A 23,386-nucleotide genomic window follows, 5' to 3' on the forward strand; every position below is an offset into this window, starting at 1 on the left:
TGAGTTGTAGTATAATTCTCAAACGCACTCCTTAAAACAGATAACCCAGTAGCTCGAAAGTGTTTCCCTAATTTAGTAGATATTTATTAAAAATGTTTTGTTACGCTAAGTTTTTTTTTTTAAAAACCTTTGTAAAGAAAAGATATCTTACTACTCGTCACTGATAGAGGAAAACTGGAACAAGACCAAGTTTCTTTCTTCAGATTAAGAACTCTGTTGAGCTGTGTGTTTTTAAACTAGCGATGAATTTCTTCATAAATAAAAGTATAACTAACCGCTGAGACCGTTTCTCTTCGATTGGTCTTGCTGAGTATAGTTCATTAATTGCTTCCTCTGTCATATTTAGGCTGTGTGCAGGCAGGATGAGGACCCAAACGCAAACTCACGGGAGAACAGGACTGAACTCAAAATACCGCTTTATTGCTGATGGAAGTTAAGGCGATACAAAATAATATGAAACTAAACTGGGAAGTCATAAAGGAACTGACTCACGAGGAAACACACGGAGGGGCACACAGTCATGAGGGAGAATGCGACACTGAACGGAGGGAGACGTGGACATAAATACACAGAGGGTTAACGAGGGAAGTAGGAGCACACGGGGAACACAGGTGACACTGATAATTATAACAAGACACGGCAGGAGTAAACAACACTGACGGGAGACTGACAAAGTAAAACAGGAAGTGCACAGAGGTGCAGACAGGAGGGGAGAGAGAGGACAGACATAACGGGCTGGGGAAAACATTGAATGAAACACGAGGGGAAATGAGGGCTCACAGATACACAGAGGGGCACACAGGGGGTAATCAAATAAGGAACATTTTAACAGGACAACCTGGGAACCAAGGCATAAATAAAGAAAAATACAAGACGCATGAAAACTGAGAATGCTGGGCCAACATGGCCCAGGACCATGACATCCTCTAAACAATCAATGTTTCTATTGGACCATATTTTTGTTGCTTATGCTTGTTTATTTTATCTTGTTGTCCCTCCAGGCTAGAGTCTACGACAATACTATTCACTCCATCAACATAACCTTGGTCAATGTAAGCAGAGATGACAACAACTTCCTATTAGTATGCACTGCCACCAACATAGTGGGCATGACCAACGCTTCAGTTCAGCTAACTGTTCACTGTAAGTAGATACACCACAGACACAACGTTATACACAAAACTGCACTCCATGAAAACTGTGAAAAGTAGCATTATAAATAGTTGTGGAAATGTGAGTTGGCTACTGTATCCATTTTAAGCTCTCTTCTTTTAAATATATAAATCTTAGCAAGATGCACTCATAAATTAAAACTCTAGCTTTACTTTACGAGATTGTCTTTGAGATTTCTATGAGGCAGTTAAGTGACTGAAATACTGTGGAAGAGATTAATAATAGTAATAACTAGTTAAAGATGGGAGCTGACAAATTCATTGTTAAAATTTTGACTTTACATCTATTTTTGTTTTAGTTCTATTTTAGCTGCCAAATTTTGTAATTGTCTTGAATCAATATTTATAAGTATTAGTATATAGTAGTATATAATATATTAGCGTTATTAGATAGCTGCTTCTTTGTACTTAGGTTAATGTTTGTGCAAATCTTAGAATATTGCAGGGAGAAATTACTGTGGTATCATTTGTCTTCTTTGAGTGCATACTAGTGGTATTTAAGGTTTATTGCAGCCAAGGATATATGCAGAGGGCTAAATAATGTCACACAGTGATTAATATGTTGCAGCTGTGTTTGAGATTGTAGGGTAGGCCTTGGATTGTAAAGGACTGAAGCGGCTGCAAGAATATTATAGCAATAAAGGCCTATGCACAACAGACATGTAAAATCAGTGGACATATTTTATGTGTTAAAACTAGTTTTCAGACTCAACTATTCTTAATGCAGCTGCTTACACCAACCGTGTAATTTCACTGGAAAATTGACGGAATTTATTTTTTCAAACCAAGCTCGATTCTTTTTATATTTTCAGAACCAGTACTGATAAAAAAAATGATTTGGGAAATAGTAGAGTAACCCACAGCTACAGTAGATGCTGCTCCGGGTCAGTGGGCACTCTAAAATGATTTCACTGCCTCCTAGATGTGGTCCCAACTCTGCTAGCAAGAGCTCAAACTGTCCCACTGACATCCTGAAATGTGTATAAAAGCCATTATACAGCTTTAACTCCTGGATCAAACCAGTCTCCCTGCTGCTGCTTCTCCTCAGAATTGGATGGAACGGAATCTCAGTTTCTTACATTTCTTGTTTAGAAACATCACGGCCAGCTCATGATCACTACATGTTGACTTCATTTTCTTACATACTTCTGGACTGGCAACGAAACTGCATTTCGTTGCCTTGTACTTGTGACATGTGCAATGACAATAAAGTTGAATTCTATTCTATTCTATTCTTGGTACCTAGTCACACACTAAATGTTGTAGAGGCTGTGTTCAACTGCCAAAAGACCACTTTGTTTTTGTGATGTATACTATAACTATTTTGGTTATTTTTTATTTCTATTATTATTTAGCAGTGTTTAAAGTGGGATCTGGCAGGTGGAGAAACCGAGATCAGGGTTAACAATGCAGTAATACAGGGAGATGACTCACCTGGAAATAAGTTGCATAATTATTTTTTTAAGCTGCAGTAGATTTTTTTCCCTCATCTGTGTCAACAGCAGGTTATTGTAGTATATTGATCTGGACCAGTCTGAATAACCCCATGAGGGGGCAGCAAATGCAAAGCAACCAATAAGCTGTCTCCCAGCATAGTGTGGGGGCTTTTTTGGCAGGGGTCATGCACTGGGTCATCCTCCCTTTGATCAAGACAGCTGTGTGATTCCAGTCTAAACATCTGTGTAATGCTATTCTTAGTAACCATTAAAAGTGAGGAAGGTCTCCATTGTACAGAGATCTATATATTTATTAAATTTCCTGACTTGCTTTGGCTCACTCTGCTGAGCTGCCCGGGACCTCTGACCATATAGTTTTTATTTTGTATGTATTAATTTTTTTTAATTAATTTTTGTATTGCTCCAATTTCCAGGTATTTTCAGGTATTTAGGGATTACCCACTATATTTCACCCATTTACTGGGGTAGCTATAGTCTAGTCTAGTCTGCATGCAAAAGTGTCCTTGGGCAAGATACTAACCCCAAGTTGCTCTCCAATGCATCCATTAATGTGTTAATATGTGTATTAATCTGTGTGAATGAATAAAAAGAAGTGCTTGTATGAATCGGTGAATGAGGTACGTTCTATAAAACACTTCGATTACTCAGGTAGAGTAGAAAAGCTTTAGGACAAGGACACGCCCTAGAGATGAAAAGGAATACAGAAATGAGAGTGACTTCAGGACAGGACAAAACCAGGACAGACTGGACACAAAGGGGAATTAACACAGTTAAACAAGGAACTAGAAACAAAACACAGAGGCACTAGCAAGAGCTATACTCAAGACTAAATAATGCAGAACTAAATTTAAAAGAAATAAATTATGAGCCCAAAACAAAAACTCAAAATACTTGGTAGAAACCCGGGGACATGACCATTTACCATTACCACCCAAACTTTTTTCTTTTCTTTTTTCATTTTTTTAATGTGTTCATTACAGCTTTAAATATCTATATACAATCATCCATTTATGTATAATGATATTTGTTGTTATTTTTATCATTATTATTGTTATTATTATAATAAACTTTGTTTAACTCAGAAGTCCCACTGACATCAAAACCCTTTTTAATGGAGACCTGTCCAAGGTAACAGCCATATAAACTCAGTACATCTAGAAAAACATCATCTAATATTATCACCTCTTGAGACATCTCCACTGTGTTCCTGATGATGTATAAATTCAGCACTAGATATAAGCATGTTTAAGTTCAAGTTCATCCCATACACAAGCATAGTTACACACAAAGGGATCCATGAGGAGGAGCATAGAGGATTATTATTGGTACTAAAACAGAAAATGTTACAAAGGTAAACTGGTTTATGTAATTTACTCAGTATTAGTTTATAGAAAAAATTATACCAGCTATGGCCAACTGATCAAATCATAAAGAACATGTAATGAACATGAGTCGAGTCTGGCTGTGGAACTTGCTGCACTGTCTCTCTGCTATCTTGGTGTTGTTAAAGGCAAAATTATTTAAAATACCTATAAAAATAATTTCATACTTGAAGTTTTGTCCACATGCAAATACCCTTTAAATTTGTCCTGATGTGTAGTTTGCTTTGATGAGACTTTCTGGAGGCTGATGGTGAAGTGGGATTTAATTTTTGACACAAGCAGATCAGGTGGTAGAAAGGGTAGAAATACTTCTGTCATTTTGTTGCTTTCTACAAGACAGCCAAAATCATTCAGCTTTTCTCAATCTTTTTTTTAAAACTGCTACTTTAAAACCTTAAAAACCTTAAACCTGAAAGGAAATCCGATTACAGTTTCAGAAGTGCACATTTCAGTGTTTTAAGGTTTTTTGACAGTAAAAACGATCAAGTTTATATGGGAAACACAAAAATAGTTTACTTCTTTCTTTGGTTTAATTTTAACTTGGGCAGGTGAGTACCTGTTAACATGTGCTATACAAGTGCAGATTGTTTACATTTTTTTCTTTATTCTTTGTCCTCTTTGTCTCTTAAGTTCCTCCCACCATTATTAGGCTGAAGGAGCCAGAACGCCGCCATGACACGTGCATTGAGTTTACCGTTCGTGGTTCACCCCACCCAGTCTTACGATGGTTCTATCAAGATAAGGTATATTTTTAATTTCATGCTCGTAAATCTATTGTGCACTATTTTTTATTTTTATTTTGTTTGATAAAAATGTGTTGTGTACTTGTTACTCTCTGTAAAAGGAAATGTCATTTATGAAAAAACTGAATTTCTGTGCTCATCAAAAAAGCGGTTACATTTACAGCCCCTTAGTATTTACTCAGTAAATTATAGTAAACTGTTGGGTAAATGCCACTGGGAAGAAGTAAATATTTAAAAAAAAAAAAAAAAAGACATACTCATCAACTCTAATACAAGTACTGCGAGGTTGTGACTGGTTTAGGTTGAAAGTAACTCAGCAACCATTTATTAGAAACATATTGTCTGTAAAGCTTCAATTCCACTTACAATTGTAGTTATCCAAGGTTTATTTTGGTAATTATAATAACCTTACTATGGATTATATAAAGTTGAAAATAGTCCTTTCAAATTTTAGTTTTTTGGTTTGTTTCAACGTACCACAGAAATGCTAAATTTGTTTTTTGTAATCCTAAATGGGGATGAGATAGGATTAGAACTGAGCATATGAGTGGGACAGTTCAGGTTTTGAGGCAAGACTGATGAGGGGTACAGGGAACTTTCATGGATTAAGTGGAGGAGGACAAGCAGAGGGTAGGTGTGACAGAGGAGGATTCTAGAGATAAGAAGAGATGGAGGCAGTTGATCTGCTGTGACTTCTAAAGGGAGCAGCTGACAGAAGAAGAAAAGTTATTTCTGATTAAATATTCATATTTCTTGTGGCACCCCTCAGACTTGTTGCTGTTTCCCCATGTGACAAGTCCTTTGAAAGATCCTGGACACAACCGTGCTAGTATGTATGTGGCATTGCAGTTAGAGTTTAAAAACAGGAGGGGACTGACACTAAGCATAAAAATACAATTTGGGTCCACTGAATCGTAATGCAATATGAATTAGCAAATGCTAGATATGTTGCTCTATTTTATGAAATGCAGGAGAAAAGGTTTGTTTAACAGTCCAAATGTTACACAGAAGCTACCATAACTGTTTCCATGTCATTTTCTTCACATCATTACCTCAAAACAGCCAAAAGGGCAATGTTTGGAACATAGGGGAAGATGAATTTCAATTAATATCAAATATTATCCATTGTTATCAGCTTATTAATATATTTTATTTAGACTTCTATCTAGCTTTATCATTACATTTCTGAGGGACTACTATTTGCTGTTTGGTTTAAGAAAAAAACTGCTTTGTTAACTACCAACAATAACTACTAGGGCTTTAGAAAAAAATATTAAACTTACTTTTAAAGTAAAGGTTTCTACAAAGTTTTAGAAGAAATGTTACAGAGCTCTGTATACTGTATCATGCACATAAGTTTTCAGGACTGTAGCTGATCTCTTTCACATCAATCCTTGTCATTTTTTCACAATGTAGGAAATTTCCCACACTGAGTATGTGCGTCCTGACATGGATATTTACCTGGACTACATAGAGGGATGCCTAACCTTTAAAAACCCAACACACCACAATAATGGCAATTATACTCTGGAGGCCAGAAACTACCTGGGCATAGCCACCAGTACTGTGTATGGGCACTTCCTGGAAAAGCCTTTTGGTAAGTTCAATCATTTAGAGTTATACTAAAGTAAATCAAAAGCTTTGCCTTCACCCCAGCTGTGTCTTCACCACAGCACCTGCATCACTGTCTGCACTACATCAATCTGTCAGTCACCTGCTCCAGTTTCCCCCTACTTTTGAACAAGACTCAGAGAAAGGGCAGTACATTTTGAGTGGGCACTCCATCCTTTTCCGATTGAGAGCCATGGCTTTGAATGTCGAGTTCCTAATTCTTTTTCCTGCCAGTTCAGATGAGCTGCAAACCATCTTAGTATTGGCTGGAAGTCAAACCACGGTTCTCCGTCTGGGAATCCGATAGTTTGAATTGTTTCTTCTGAATCTGAGGTTTAACTAATTGCATCCAGTCCAATACCCTGGCATAGATCTACCTAGGGAGGCTGAGGAATGGGATCCTCTTGTAGCTGGAGCACATTTTCCAGTCCCATTTCTTAAAAGGTTTAAATGTCATCCATTTCTGCCAGTCCAGAGAGAAATCTACATGTATCATTGCAGATGTGTTCCATGCCATTTCTATTTTATCAAAATCTTTCACAAACTGGAACAAGAAGAATGTTTATCCTGTAAAAGTTACACAACCTTTTTGGGCTCCATAGGGTCCCACTCTTGCAAGTGCCCCCTGTTAAAGTGAACATGGAAGTTTCAAATGTATCAGTTGTCTGAATCAAGGAAAAATCTTTACTCTTGAACATGACCCTGAATTATTAGTCTGCATGGTGATCGAATGTTAAACAATGGCAATAATGAAACTCAAAAACTACTTTGCCACATTAAAAGTAATATTCAAACAAACAAAACATGAAATGGTCCCTGTCTAATTTAGCCTTGTACCACAAGGAACCACTGCATTATTCTGCTGCTTTCAAGCTCAGTTTTCAGTTTTGTTTAGAACCTTTGCAGGAAAAAGTAAAAAAAAAAAACAAAACAACAAGTTTCTGCTAAAGGGACATTTTAGTTCCCTGTGCTTTATCAGAGATCACCATCAAGCACACTGTCATGATTTAGCATTCGGTTTGACTTAGTGTCACAGTTTTCTTATAAAACAAAACATGCTCTAATCATCATTAGTACTGGATGTAGTTGTGAAATAATGCTTATATTTAGCCTAAGTGTAAATTAGATGCGGAGAAATTAGAAAAGTCATACAGGATATGATAAGCTTCTTAGTAATGTTATTTATTTCAAAATTTTTCACATTTTCAGTTTTAAGTCATTTTCAGTCATTTACACCTGCTTTCTTTGAAGTGATGCCGTAGGTTGTTTGATCAGATTCCTTTGTAGAGTATGCCTTACAGAGGATCTTTTCCAATCGTCACTTTTTCTCTTCTCTTTCTTTTATAGATGATTACGATTATGGTGAGTTTTATTATCCGTCAATACATTATCAGAATCAGAATACTTTATTGATCACTAGGGGAAATTATGTAGTTTTCCATTTCATTTGTTTTCCTTAAAAAAAATAAAAAAACAATACAATGAAAAGCCCAACAATCATTTGACCCCACTATGAGCAAGCACTTTAGTGATGGTGGAAAAGAAAAACTCCCTTGTAACAGGAAGAAACCTTCAGCAGAACCAGGCTTACAGAACTGGCAGCCATCTGCCGTGTGAGGGGAGGAAGACAAAGACACACTGTGGAAAAGAGTCAGGGATTATTAATAAATAATAATCACTGAATTCAGAGAGGTGCATAAACACAAAGTGAGTGAAAAAGCTGATTGAAGAAGAAACACTCAAGGCATCATGGGAATGGCCCAGCAGCCTAGAGCTATTGCAGCTGATCTAAGGGAGGATTCAGGGTCAAGCCCTAACTAATTCCTTACTAACGCTAATAACATTTACAATAATAGATTACAGATTATTTGGGAATACATTTCATTGGAGTAAATGTCTTTCTGAAAGTGGTCTAACTAAATTTAAGGATATAATTCCCTCACTGTCAACTTGAGTGTCATGTGCTAACACAATACAGAACAGCTTCCTGAACTCGACTCCCACAGAGGTAAATTATATTACTAATAGTTTTACATCTTCACTGTGTAAGACTCCATACTGTGGTTCCTCTGAGAAAGACTACCAGTACTTGAATCATTGGTATAAGTCTTAAACACGCACCTTAGAGCAAATAACTCATATGCTGAAGATGAAGTGGTGCTTGTTTATGTAATTACAGACCCCTCTTCACACACCAAGGATTAATATGGAGTAATGCAGGCCATGGCAGATAGTTGCTCCTCCATGAGCCTGGTTCTGTTTGAGGTTTCTTCCTGATAAAGGGGATGTTTTCCTTCCCAATGTCACCAAAGTGCTTGTTCATAGGGGTTCATCTCATAGGTGGGTGTTTCCTCTGTTTTCTCTGTATTATTGTTGGGTCCCTTATCTTACAATAAAAAGCCCCGTGAGGAAATTACTGTTGTGATTTAGCAGTATATAAATAAAACTGAATTGAGTTGAATTGTTGCATGTATTATTTTTTTGTTGTTTTGTCTAACATTATGAAAAAAAACATTCAACAAACGAAACTGTTCAGCAGCAGAAATCATATCAAGCAAAACTGCAAGAATTTGTTAATAATGTGTGATTTCTTTCTTTTTCTTAAAGGACCCACAGAAAAAGGTGAGTGGAATAAGATGCCACTGCCTAAAACGAGTCAGTTATTTTGCCCCTAACACTAACCAGCTACACCCAACAACTAAGAGATGCTCCCACCTGTACTTTACCTCTGCCTGGGAAAACAAACTAACATTTTTTGTGTTTTTCTTACAGTAATTCCAACTGCAGAGACTCACATACCGGAGGAAGATACTTTTGGGGTAAGAGAAACTGTCTGCCGCCTACAGTGCAGTTTTTAGACCCCTTCCCAGGCACCTCAACTGCCATTCACATCTTGCATCAGGTGATTTCAGTGGGTCAAATAATAGGGTGAGCTAAGGTCTCCCAATCGTTTCACCCGAAACCTCTGCTGATAATGACCCACGCCTTTTTTCACACCTTGGCATGTGGTGAGGCACATGATTAATAGTGGGCTGACGACCCTCTTATCTAGGGATTAAATACTTGGGACTCTTCACCATTTGGTTTTAGAACTTAAAAATCTTACTAGTTCAAAGATTACTGCCTGCTGAAGACAGTATTTTGTGATGTTTGTGGGTCTAAAGATACTGAGTCCTCGCTCCTGAAAATACTTTAGAATTCAGGTACTTTCAATTCAATGCCGTTAAAATGTGTGACTGTGACATTTAGACTTCATGTGATTTACAGGTATCCATAGCAGTGGGCCTGGCAGGATTTGCCCTAAGTTTGATGCTGGTGGTTCTCTTTCTTCTCATCAACAAGTATGGTGGACGATCCAAGTTTGGCATGAAAGGTAAGAGCGAATGTATTTTCAGTCTTTCTGCTTTGTCTTTGATCTGGAATAAAAATCACATGTGTGACTTGTATGAAGGTGGGCAGCAGAAAGATGAGATCACAGTGCTGATTGTAGTCGTTCTAAATCTGCACTATAGCAATAAAATTGAACTGAATCCTTAGAAGGAAATATTAAAAGTGTGAAATCTGCTTTGCTCGTTTTTTCATTGTGTGCACACACTCATATGAGTATATAATGTGGTGGACTGCAGAAAATTGCAGATAATATTTGTGACATACTATGCAAACATGGTACTATACTATGCAAGCAATACAAGTGCAATCAAGACCAAATGGAGGAACAATGGAAGAACACATAGGAGACAACAAAGTGCCAAAAAAACTGTTTGACTGTTTGGCCAGTCTGGGCGTTTTTTCACCTTCGACCTCTACAGCATCTTTCTTTTCCCTCTTTGTCACTTGATGCATGCTGGGATGAAATCATTTTTTTGGTTGGATAAGACTTTTATTTTATATTATTTACTGACTAGTAAGGAACAACCAGCACAGCATTCTGTTGAAATCTATATGAACTGATTATGATAACATATTGCAAGACTAAGCGATACATTGTGTTGTATGTTATTTGATTAGCTATACTGCTGATGGCAAAGATATTGGGATTTTTAGCTTGCTAAATGTCACAAGTGTGTACAAAAGCAGTACAATTCCTTGGAAATATTGGGAAACAGATGTTTCCATACATAATTTATTCTCCCTATTGTTATTCTGAGAAGCAATTAGAAACGTGCTCTGTATTATTGTAGGGTCTATACCTAACAATGTAAAGTACCTTCAAGCAACTGTTGCTGTGATTTGGCGCTATGTAAATAAAACTGAATTGAATTGAAATCAAAATGTTACATTGAAAATAAATGGGGAGACACTGGTGGTGAAAACTTGACTATAAAAAAATCAACAAAGAGAAGCATGCTACTGGCATGCAGTATGGGTGGAACGGGTACACTGAGTAGCATGTGGCCTTTGCCGTGCAGCAGTACACACTCCTAGCTGAGTGTCTGCAGCAGAACAGAGGTTTAAAGCTTCAGCATGTCAACTCACACACTGCCATCATGAGGTGGCATCTAGAGGTGGGTGTTTGCACACATCAAATCTAGAAATAGTGAAAGTAAACTGTCCACAGAATGCTCATGTTTACCAGCCTAGCTCCCTTATGATGACTCATATCAGTGGATTCAAAAGGGATTAGAGTGGGAAAAGGTCCAGGCATGATGAGTCAAGCTTGGATTTTTCTCAGTTTCACATTGTCACTCTGTTTGGTTGGAGAGTTTATGTGCTTCAGTTCAAACCAAATTTTCTTTTTAGTGTCTTGATGAGAATTAAAGTTACTAGACAATTTTTATTTCTTCTGTGCACCAAAACAATCCATAAATCAAACAATTGAGATGTGATTGAAGTGCAGCTTTTACGTTTTTAATTTAAAGGGTTTCACAAAGGTGTAAAAGAGAGAGGCAACAAAAGCCCTATTAGATGAATGTTTTCTATCCTGAAACTGCTGTCAGGCAGCTTTTTCTGAAGAGAAACTGACAAAAAAAATGGTGTTTCACCTTGCAGAAGGCACAATCACTTTGTGACTTGTGTGTAGGTTCATTCTTAATAAAACTAAAGGCTGTTAAATATTGGAGTTGCAAAGATACCCTGTGCTCTCTGAGGTAAAATGAGTTGAACTACTTAAGGTGATGATGTTCTTACACAAATGAGAAACCCCATAGTTGCAGTTATTATGATAATTATTAGCTTTGACAGTATGCACACAGGTCAGAGCTCAGTGATGGGTGACCATTAACTGTGATACTTATAGGGACAATTTCTCATCAACAGAGAAATACTGAGTGTATCACTTCATCTTCACATTGCTGTACTGCAGTGTAGTTAGATGACAGTTGTTTCGTAGTCTCCACAGAGAGATTGAAAATTTCAAGAATATTGTGCTTCTCCAACATTCCTTAATTGTGTCTCAAACTTTTGGGCACATATTTTGGCAATGAAAGGAAGTTTGGAAATGGGCCTGTAGGTTTTCTTCAGTGGTGTGTCAATGTTTGTTTTTCAGTGGTGGTTGGATAAACCCGTTTAAAGCATCTGGCGACACAACCTGAACGCAAAGAGCAATATATCAGACTGACTACAGAGGACTGAGGTTTCATTTTGGTCAATATTTCAGATATATCTTCTAAGTCATTTTAAGACCTCATAGGGGTCTTCAAAAGACTTCAAAAGACCCCTATGAGTAGAACATTGAGGGAACAGTTTACCCTGCCTGGGATAGGATTACCAGGGCTCCCAACCATGGAGCCAGGCCCGGGGAGGGCAAACGTCTGGCGGCCAGGCCTTAGTCCATTGGGCCCGGCCAGGTACAACCTGAAAAAGTGACATGAGCTCATCCTCCTGTAGGCCCACCACCCACAGCAGATGCCGTAGGGTTTGGGTGCAATGTGTGTCGGGAGGCAGCCAGGAGCAGGGGCCCTGGCAGACTGATAACCGACTACCAAAACTAATGGGAAATGGAATGTTACCTCCCAGGTGGGGAAGGAGTCTGAGTTAGTGCCTGAGGTTGAGAAGTACTGGCTAGATATAGTGGGGCTCACCTCAACACATGGCTTGGGCTCTCAAACCAGTCTCTTGGAGAGGGGCTGGACTCTGTCTCAGTCTGGAGTTGCCCATGGAGAGAGGTGGTGAGCCAGGGTGGGTATCCTAGTATCAACCCAGTTTCCTGCCTGTACATTTGGGTTTCTCCCAGTGGATGAGCAGGTTTGTTTCCTGCACCCTTCAGGTTGGGGAACGGGTCCTGACTGTTGTCTGCGCTTATGCGTTTTATGGCAAACTCCCCTAAAACTGTGGATGGATTCAGAGATCCAAGAAGGAGTGCTGGCTTGACTAAAGTGGCACTTTGCTAGTATATTTAAACACAGTGAAAGCAGCACACACTTCCATATCATCACAAAGATATTTCTAGCAAAAAGTTCTCCAAATTTTCTCCACCAGTAATGTGTCAAGAGTACTTGGTATGTGCAATAGGCAATGTCCAGACCAAGTGACAGAATCATAGTTGGTTGGCTGGGCCAGCTATGTGTTTACCGAGTCACATGTTGAATAAAATGAAAAGATTCTAGAAGATTATGAAAGTCAGAAGCTATGGAGCACAAGCTGTAATCAACATGAAAATTTAAACTCCTCAACAGAATGATTCTTTCCAACTTAATGGTGGACAATAAGAAATCACCAAAATACACTAAGAAACTCACAGCTGATCCTGATGGTCTACAGATTAAAATGACATAGAAAGGATGAATCCAACCAATCGTCATCATCTGTATCTCAAAGGATTTAAAAGAAGAATTATTCAACATTTGACAAAAAAAAAAAAATTGCTAAAAATGACAGCCAGCGAATGGCAAACAGCATTAATAATTTTGTAACTAATTGTTACAAAGCATAATTACTTGTATCTAATTGATATAGATTATGAAAACAGATTGTTAGGAGAGTAAATTCAATTCAATTTTATTTATATAGCGCCAAATCACAACAAAAGTCGCCTCAAGGCGCTTCATAGATACAGAGAAAAACTCAACAATCATATGACCCCCTATGAGCAAGCACTTTGGCGACAGTGGGAAGGAAAAACTCCCTTTTAACAGGAAGAAACCTCCGGCAGAACCAGGCTCAAGGAGGGGCGGCCATCTGCTGCGACCGGTTGGGGCGAGAGAATGAGATGATAAATGAGATGCCAATTTTACTTTACATTAAAATACATCAGTGACCTATGTCTGGCCCTCAGTGTGATCAGTGTGGCCTGAGTGAAGCCCTAGAGAAACTATGTTTTAATGGCCATGAACACACAGAAACCCAATATGAACCATCTGGCTGTTCACGTGCATGCACGCTCACATTTTGAAGACATTTAGCTTACAGTGAGATGAAGTGTACTGATATTGTGTCACTGTTCACTTCCATTGCTCCAAATGCATGGTTTGTAAAAGAATAAAAAAGGGATGATTCCATTAGGGCTTCATAAATCCTGCTCCTCAGAGACTTTTTGGGGAGAAACTCTCTGGTTTCTTCTAAGAAAGAACATTGGCATCTTTATGTCACTGTACTCTCCTTTTGGTTCCAATAGGATTATTATGTCCTCAGGAGACTAAAAAATGTCTGTAATTGAATGTGTTATGGTCAGTCCAGTCCATTCTTTAGTATGACCTTTTTTTTAGTTGTTTTATTCTACTGTAAACCTTGAATGATACCATGCTCTCCCCCCCGTAACATGTTGGTGGACAATTCTTAACTCGCAAAATATCTGAATTGTAACTTTATTGTATTGAGAGGGTTCTTTTTGATTGTGTTTGAGGGATTTAATTTTAGCCCCCCCCCCTTTAACAAGCTGCACATGTTAAAACTATATTCATCTGTGGATTAATCACATATTCTTTTTTTTTATTCAGTTCATTTCTTCAAAGAATGTCATGTTTGCAGTTTGTCAACACTGCTGTAACATTCAGGGCACAAAGCAGCAACCAGCATCACAATGAGTTTGTTGCTGTGACAACTGAGTGTTTTCTCTGAGTTTCCCACCCAAGCCAGTGAAAAGGCTCTGAGTGTTTTAGCCATCTTTATATAGTCCGTCTGTGGCTGTACACTCACTTTTTCGTGAGCGTACAGCCTTTTTTGGCAACTATGACTAAAAAGAGAATTATCTAATAAAGGATAAACAGTTTCGAACTCAAATGTTCTTAAAGGTCAGGAAGTGAACTCACAGCCAAACCTTAATTATAAAAAACAAAAAATGATACAGCAGTCTAGCTGCGTCATTGGTCATATTGTAATTGTTTACACTGATATCTGCGATAGAGATCCAAATATTTGAGTGAAGATGAGGCGGAAATTATTTGAAGTCAGTAGGTAGTGATTTCAAATCAGTTGATCTCGAATCTGCAGTGCATGTTACTATGGAGATTGTACTTCGATAAGTAATCAACCACCTTCATAGTACAGAAAACCCAGGGTTAACCCTGAAGTTACAGAGATAAGGTGAAATCCTGCTTCGTAGTACAGTCCTCTGGGCAGCACAGATACATAAAAACTCTGGACTGACCTACTGAGTAAACAGGTCAGCCCAACTTTGTGTGACAACTTAGTAGGATTGCTAATAAGGCAGATAAGACAAAGCTGTAGTACTGACAAAATTATTCACTCACCCATCTGAATCACTGAATTCAGAAGTTCCAATAACTTCCACTGCCACAGGTGTATAAAACCAAGCACATTGGCATCCAGACTGCTTTTGCAAACATTTGTGAAAGAATGTGTCGCTCTCAGGAGCTCAGTAATTTCCATGATACTGTGATAGGATGAAATGTCCTCACTACTAAATATCCCACAGTCTACTGTCAACAGAGAGAATTAAAGCACTTTAAACAACTACTGTCACTAAGACAACAATATAATTCATGTTTGCCTTATTTTTATATTTGTCATGTTTGTGACATAAAGTATATCTTGAACTGGCTTTGAAGTACAAGCTGTTTGGATTCTAGTTTGTTGATTGATTGTTATGACTGATTGTTAAGGTTAGCTATATCGTCCTAAAACACAGCCTATTCATTATGTCCTCTGTAGTGCATAAAAACCGTTGAACTGAAAGATACTTTTTTCCTCGGTTCTCAGGAGGATAAGTCACACTTAATCAATGAAGAAACTCTGCTTTTACCCTTGCATCACATCCCTTTGTTTCAGAGACTCTTCTTATAATAGGAAATATTTGAGGAAGTGTCCTAGACTTAGAAACAGTTAGTGACTGACAGTATAGAGATATTCATCCAATCTAAACACTCCATTTGTGTCTTTGTAGGTCCGGTGGCAGTGATAAGTGGTGAGGAAGACTCTGCCAGTCCCCTTCATCATGTTAACCATGGGATCATTAGCCCCTGTACACTGGATGCTGGACCAGCTGCAGTGGTGATTGGAATGACTAGAATTCCTGTTATAGAGAACCCACAGTACTTCAGACATGGCCACAACTGCAACAAACCTACCACCTGTAAGTGAAAACGTGTATTCAGTTTTCAATTCCATTCACTTCAGTTTTACCTATATAGCACCGATTCACAACAACACTCTTGGAGTATTTTATATTGTAAGGTAAAGACTGAGGAAACCCAACAATCAGACGACCCCCTATGAGTAAGCACTTGGGGATAGAAAAAGTCCCTTTTAACAGGAAGAACTGGTTGCAGAACAAGGCTCAGGAAAGTGAGTCCATTTGGCGCGACCAGTTGGGGACGAGGGGAGGACAAAGACATGCTGTGAAATAGAACCAGAGAATTATAATAACTAATGTCTTGATGTATGCTCAATCAACCAGGTAAGTAAATGCCAGAAGCTTGATTCTGTTCATCTAGACGAAACGTTTTCAGTGAGAGAAGTGCGCTTTGACAGTCATCCAAGTGACTTCTTCAGTCTCAGCTGACTGCAGTTTCCCCCAACCTTATAAACAGTACATTTGCACAATAACTGAAACCAGCCCACTGAATGAACATTGGGCTGTGAGATCAGGTCTTTGATCATTAATATCCAAATTGTCATGACCATTGATCAACAACCATTGATCAGACCACTGATCATTGATCGGAGACCATTGATTAGTGGCCATGAGTACCATTCACAGAGAGTTGGGGAATGGCTGCAATCACAGCAGCCACTGTGTACTTATTGTTAACAGTTCGATTACTGTGCTCTTAAAAAAATTGAAAAACAAGCATGGCGGCATCACTGCATATCAATATGGACTTAAAACAGAGGTAGATTTAGTCTGATATATTTGTCTCTGAATAGCTTCCCCTTGAAAATGAGGGAACTGTTCAGATGCAGGTATTCAGATTCTCTCTCTCACACACACACACACACAAATTTTGAGAGGAGAATATTTAAATGAATCTTACAATAATTCACTAAGGCAAACTGTGCTTTGCGCTTGATATGGTTCTGATGGAGCAGAGCTTCACACATTTCTGAGCATTAGAGGCAGGGACAAGAAACAAAAGGCCTTATACCCCTGACATTAAACGGTCAAATGCCAATAAACTGGTTCACTGTTAAATAAAATCTTGATGCTGATGTTTTTGAATAATTCCACAAAGTGCTATTCAGTCATGAAACTCATTGATTGTGTATGTAACAATGTTATCTTTATTATCATTTTATTCCGATGATTATTATGATATGCACTTACTCTGCTGCCATCACCTTCCTCAGCTGTGGTAGCAGCTGTGTGTAAGAAACTCAATGATGATGAGTCCCATGGTATATTACAGTGGCATTAATTGTGACCCAGTGGTGGAACAGTTTTCAGTGTGTGTGTGTGTGTGTGTGTGTGTGTGTGTGTGTGTGTGTGTGTGTGTGTGTGTGTCTTAGATAACTTCCTCCTTAATGACAGTAACTGTACTAATTACCAAGCAGCCATATAATCACATAAATTTATATTAAAATAATTCCTTGCATAAATATACGCTATTTGAGATATAATATTAAGGTGTAATAGAAGCCCATTTTAGTCTCTGAAAATGTGTCATTCACTGCTACAGGCAGGAAAAATATCTGTTGTAAATAAAATCCACTTGTGCTAAATCCCAAAACAGTGTGTTCAAATGAAAAAAATCTTTTTTTTTAATCCATAAAACACATGTAAAAAAAAAAAAAAACAAAACTATTTTAGATCATCCACAGAGAACAGTGTCAGTAATCTTCTGTTTGATCAGTTTAAAGTAGATCTATTCATAAGTTTTGCAGTTTTATTCAACTTCATGATGTAAACTGTAGCAGCGGGAATGAATACTTGGGAGGTTTCATTTGAGTGACTGTTTTGTAGTAATAATAATGGCTGAAAACTCATTTCCTCCTTATCTTTGTCTTTTTCAGATGTTCAGCATATTAAACGACGGGACATAATTCTGAAAAGAGAGCTTGGTGAGGGAGCCTTCGGTAAGGTGTTCCTGGCTGAGTGTTACAACCTGAGTCCCACTAAGGACAAGATGCTGGTAGCTGTAAAGGTAAGCTACATAGATATAACTAGTGTGTGTGTGTGTGTGTGTGTGTGTGTGTGTGTGTGTGTGTGTGTGTGTGTGTGTGTGTGTGTATGCTCAGAGCAGTATAGAAACAGGGCTGTAACAGGACTAAAAAATTGGTGAGGTCTATACTTTTCCTTCTTAATATACCATGTCTAAGGTGTAGCATTTGTGCTCCGATAGAAAAGTCTACACTTACGAGGAGACTAGGTCAGAACTTTTGAAGTGACTTACTTGATTACACTTACCTTGCTGTGCTTCCTCGTGCCTAAACTAATTATTCCCAAGCTCTTTAGACCACTGTCTAAAGAGGCTGTAGCTCAGGTGGTAGAGCAGGTCATCTACTGATCGGAAGGTTGGTGGTTTGATCCCTGGCTTCCCCAGTCTGCATGCCAAATATCCTTGGGCAAGATACTAACCCCAAATTGCTTTCTGATGCATCCATCGGAGTATGAATGTGTGTGTGTGTGAATGTTACTTAGAAAGCACTTAGAAAAATGTGCTGGTGTGAATGGGTGAATGTACAAGTTGTGTAAAGCGCTTTGAGTGCTCAGAAAGAGTAGAAAAGCGCTATATAAGAACCAGTCCATTTACCATTTACTATGACCTGGATGACTGAGAACCTACACAGATTAGTCAGACTACACTGTCTACAGTGTCTTTTAACTTGACCTCTGATGTTGCCCCTCCCAAAACCCTGACTTCCTTAAAATATTTCTGGCCCATTCTTAAAAGCTGGGTCTGTGGCAGGAAATCAACCAATTTAAATCAACTCTACCAATTCTGCCAAGAACATTGGTCAAATATCCAGCCAGAATTATGTCAGAAGCTTGGTGATGACTACCAAAAGCATCTGGTCGAAGTTAAAATGTATTAGTGAAGGAATCTAAGCACTGTGTTGATTCAAACTGAGTTCAAAGAGCAATGGCAATACCCCTTCACAAACAGTGCAGTCTCAGCACATTTCTCATTAACAGTGAGGTTATCATCCCTATACACTCAAAAAGTCAGTGTGAGTGTGAACACATCTCCATGAAACACTACAAACTGCATTCACAGTTTTCCTTTATTCTGTTAATAAGCTTACCTAGCTCGTCCACCCTATTTTCCAAGGACTTTACATCAATTACAACTGGTACATCCTGTTTATATTTCTTCTTAGCTCTCCACTTACTTCATGGTCTGTGACTCCTTCAGAATTACAAGTCTTACTCCAGGCTGTAGGACATGAGATGCAAAACAATGAGTCATCTCAACTTAGTTGTGCAAAGAAGATCAACCTTATCGGGTGATAAAGTCATTAAAACAGCACAGCAACAACAATAATGGGAAGTGCTGTAACAGGCTGCCACTTAACAGGGTGCCAAAAAATGGAAGTCTGTGTGACAACTCACCGGTGTTAAGTACAGAAAATAACTGGCATTTGTGATCAAATACTGGCAGAATCTGGCCCAATTTAAGGATCATTTACTGTAAGTAATTAATGAAGTTTCTGTTGAAAAGTTCATAAGTGCATACAACTCCCTTGCTTTGAAAAGCTTATGGATATACACATGAGGGAGGACTGTTACCATAGCTATCCGAGTGTAACATTTGTGCTGTGATACCATTGTATGACAACAGAATACTCTCTGAATCTCCCAGACGCTGAAGGATCCCACACTTGCAGCCAGAAAGGATTTCCAGCGTGAGGCTGAGCTCCTCACTAACCTTCAACACGAGCACATCGTGAAGTTCTACGGAGTGTGTGTGGATGGAGACCCTCTCATCATGGTCTTTGAGTACATGAAGCACGGAGATCTCAATAAGTTTCTCAGGTAAGTCAAGCATTGAAGCAGCAGGTGTGTCTTTCTTCTTCTACAGGGTTTTGATGACAGACAGTTTTACCAGTAGAATTAGATTCTACTTGTAACAGTGCTATTCACTAATGTGTGTCTGTGAGAGATATGATGAAATATATCGAATGACAATATTAAAACATCTATTGTTTCATATTATACTCTATTATTTATTTCGTGATGTTGCAAAACACACTGTTTACTGTCAATATTTTTCATTGCTTTAGATAACAGTAATGGTCACCAAAGAACTTCCTAAATGAGGGGCTACCTCTGTAGCATGGACATGGTTTATTATGGAAAGTCTGACACTAAGCAGAAAACTGTATTGAACAAATTACGCAGCAAACAAGTCCTACAGACATTAACACAACAAACCTCTTCCACAACCTAAGCAAGACTCATAAAAGAATATGGACTCAAAGGTTAGAACTGGCTTTTCCCAGTAGCAGTAAAGACTCACGAAGATAATAGCACCCATTACACTTCCATCTATAAATACAGTTATGGCCAAAATGATCGGCACCCCTGGAAGTTTTCCAAAAAATGCACAATTTCTCCCATAAAATTGTTACAATTACATTTGTTTTGGTGTACACATCTTTATTTCCTTTATGTGCAGTGGATCAACATAAACAAACTTGAATTTGACAGCTTTTCCCACAAAATGCAAAAACTGGGCTGGACAAAATTATTGGCACCTTCAACTTAATATTTGGTTGCACTCTCTTTTGGTACTGCAATCAGTCACTTCCTATGACCATCAACAAGCTTTTTACACTTCTCAACTGGAATTTTAGACCACTCTGCTTTTGCAAACTGCTCAAGGTCCCTCAGATTTGAAGGGCACCTTCTCCCAACAGCAATTTTGAGATCTCTCCATAAGTGTTCAATTGGATCTAGATCCGGACTCATTGCTGACCACTTCAGAACTCTCCAGCGCTTTGTCTTCAACCGTTTCTGGGTGCTTTGAGAGGTATGTTTGGGGTCACTGTGTTGCTGGAACACCTATGACCTCTAATGCAGACCCAGCTTTCTGACACTGGGCCCTACATTGACTTCCAAAATTTTTTGGTAGTCTTCAGATTTAGTGATGCCTTGCACACAGTCAAGGCATCCAGTGCCAGAAGCAGCAAAACATCCCCAAAACACCTTAGAACCTCCACCATGTTTGACTGTGGTAGGTGTTGTGTTCTTTTCTTCGTAGGCCTCATTCCATTTTTCTGTGCAGAAGATTAAGTTTTTTAAGTTGAACCGTCTTGCATTAAAATTGTCCTGAATGTCCTGCATTTCTAACAGTGCAACCCTCTGATGATTTTCTCATCAGAGCCCATGGGCCAGATGCCATGATCCTAGTGGATGGACAGCCTTTGCAGACGAGTGGTGAACTCGGTCTGTCCCAGATGCTTCATATAGCCAGCCAAATTGCAGCTGGGATGATCTACTTGGCATCTCAACACTTTGTGCATCGTGATCTGGCAACCAGGAACTGCTTGGTGGGGAATGGTCTTCTGGTCAAAATAGGAGATTTTGGCATGTCCAGAGACATTTACAGCACAGATTATTACAGGGTAAGGACATTTTTCTTCTTGTATTTTTGTCTTCCTCTTTTTTATCAAAACTGGAAATGTTTTCAAAGATGAGCAATGAAATGGTTTCATTAAGTGCAGCTCTTCACATATGGTACACTTATACTATGAGGTGTTACAGCAATAATCTGTGGAATGTTTACATTTGCCTTCAAGTTATATTAGTAAAGCATGGTTATAAATCAAGTCAAATAATCAAATCTTTAAAAAAAAATCATGGACATTGTGCCTATACTGTATTAGTTTGGTTAAAAAGTCCATCACTCTTCCCCTCACACCCCCTTCTCTGGTCTGTGGATTTTTGAGTCACTAATTTGGCCTGCTCAGTCAAAATGGTGGTTATTACTGAGGCGAACACGCTTTGCCCAGAACAATCTAAATTAGTTTTATTTGCAGATGGGCAACATTGCTAAATTGTAGACTTGTAGTCAAGACCGCCTAAACCAAGACCAAAACAATTCCAAGACCAGAGGGTTTCGAGACCAAGACGAGACCAAGACTGAGACCGAGACAAAAAAGTCTTTAAACTGCAGCCAGATGCTGCTTCGTTTACGGGTGTCAGACATATTTATGTGTTTTTGCGATGCACTCACACAGCCCTCCTCACCGCTGTCTACTGTCTCACTCACTTACTGAGAGGACAGACACACGCTCCACTTGACTGTCGCGTCTCTCGCGCTCTCTGTTTTTCACATAATGATATTGTCCTATATCCTCGCATGTGATTGGCTATAATATGGAGGGATTGGAGCATAGCTGAGCCACTGTGTGAGAGCTGAGCAGCGAAAGGAAATTAAGTGAGGAGCCGGCTCTCGCTCAATGGGAGTTGACTCTTCTGACTCACTACAAAGCACTCTCTAAGCACGGCTCTTAGAGCTGATGCTTTTGTGCACGACACATTAACGAACGTTACATTGTGTGTCATGGATACTGTTGACTCCAAATCTCCCGACCACTATGTCGATCTGAGACTGCAAGACCGAGACAGCAAGACCAAGACAAGACTAGGACCAAAGTCCGTCAAACCAAGACAAGACAAAGACCACGTAAAAGTGGCCTTGAGACCGGATGTAGAGTTGGATGTCTCGAGACATCCAACTCTACTAAATTGTTCATCAGTAATGTAAGACCTGTAGTATCAAAAGCCTTTTTAAAAGGCAAGAAATACACAAAGTGTTTCTTCGTGAGTGCCATTGCATTTGATATATCTTCTACACGTTTCATTACAGTTACACTGATGTGTTTACTCTGAAGGCATATTGGTAATCGCTTAATGCCAGTTTATAAAAACAGCTTTTCTGAAATCTTCAAGAGATGGAAAAGCAGAGGAATTGTTCTGTAACTGTTCTGTAACATCTGTTTTATGACAGGGACCTTTGCAAGTGCATCCAGAAAGCGTTGACAGCACTTCTTTTGTTCCACATTGTGTCATGTTACACCTTTATTCCAAAATAGATTAAATTTATTTATTTATTTTTCACCTCAAAATTTTACACATAATAGCCCATAATGATGAAGTGAAAAAACTTTGTGTGAAATTCCTGCAAATTTATTAAAAACAAAAATGTGATATGTTCTATATATTTTCTGAATACAGGGTGGGCCATTTATATGGATACACCGTAATAAAATGGGAATGGTTGGTGATATTAAAGTCCTGTTTGTGGCACATTAGTATATGTGAGGGGGCAAACTCCTCAAGATGGGTGGTGACCATGGTGGCCATTTAGAAGTCGGCCATCTTGGATACAACTTTTGTTTTTTTCAATAGGAAGAGGGCCATGTGACACATCAAACTTATTATTGTCACAAGTAATGTAATGTAAAGTAATGTCACAAGAAAAACAATGGTGTGCTTGGTTTCAACGTAACTTTATTCTTTCATGAGTTATTTACAAGTTTCTGACCACTTATAAAATGTGTTCAATGTGCTGCCCATTGTGTTGGATTGTCAATGCAACCCTCTTCTCCCACTCTTCACACACTGATAGCAACACCGCAGGAGAAATGCCAGCACAGGCATCCAGTATCCGTAGTTTCAGGTGCTGCACATCTCCTATCTTCACACCATAGACAATTGCCTTCAGATGACCCCAGAGAGC

At 38.7% G+C, this 23,386-nt stretch overlaps 1 protein-coding gene across 3 annotated transcripts in view; it reads left to right on the forward strand.

Annotated features, from left to right (window-relative positions):
* ntrk3a (neurotrophic tyrosine kinase, receptor, type 3a) overlaps positions 1-23,386 on the forward strand; it is a 78,393-nt gene that overhangs the window by 44,600 nt on the left and 10,407 nt on the right. For all 3 annotated transcript variants that reach the window (XM_084934320.1, XM_084934321.1, XM_084934322.1), the window contains exons 7-17: positions 1,002-1,143; positions 4,642-4,754; positions 6,171-6,351; positions 7,713-7,727; positions 8,973-8,987; positions 9,138-9,184; positions 9,633-9,738; positions 15,646-15,834; positions 17,712-17,842; positions 19,502-19,674; positions 21,023-21,266. In XM_084934320.1, the coding sequence (XP_084790446.1) occupies positions 1,002-1,143; positions 4,642-4,754; positions 6,171-6,351; positions 7,713-7,727; positions 8,973-8,987; positions 9,138-9,184; positions 9,633-9,738; positions 15,646-15,834; positions 17,712-17,842; positions 19,502-19,674; positions 21,023-21,266 (1,356 nt within the window). The remainder of the gene's footprint in view (positions 1-1,001; positions 1,144-4,641; positions 4,755-6,170; positions 6,352-7,712; positions 7,728-8,972; positions 8,988-9,137; positions 9,185-9,632; positions 9,739-15,645; positions 15,835-17,711; positions 17,843-19,501; positions 19,675-21,022; positions 21,267-23,386) is intronic.

Source organism: Perissodus microlepis, chromosome 7 (genome assembly GCF_051167445.1).
Source record: "Perissodus microlepis isolate ML-2025 ecotype Zambia chromosome 7, ASM5116744v1, whole genome shotgun sequence".
NCBI lineage: Eukaryota > Metazoa > Chordata > Actinopteri > Cichliformes > Cichlidae > Perissodus > Perissodus microlepis.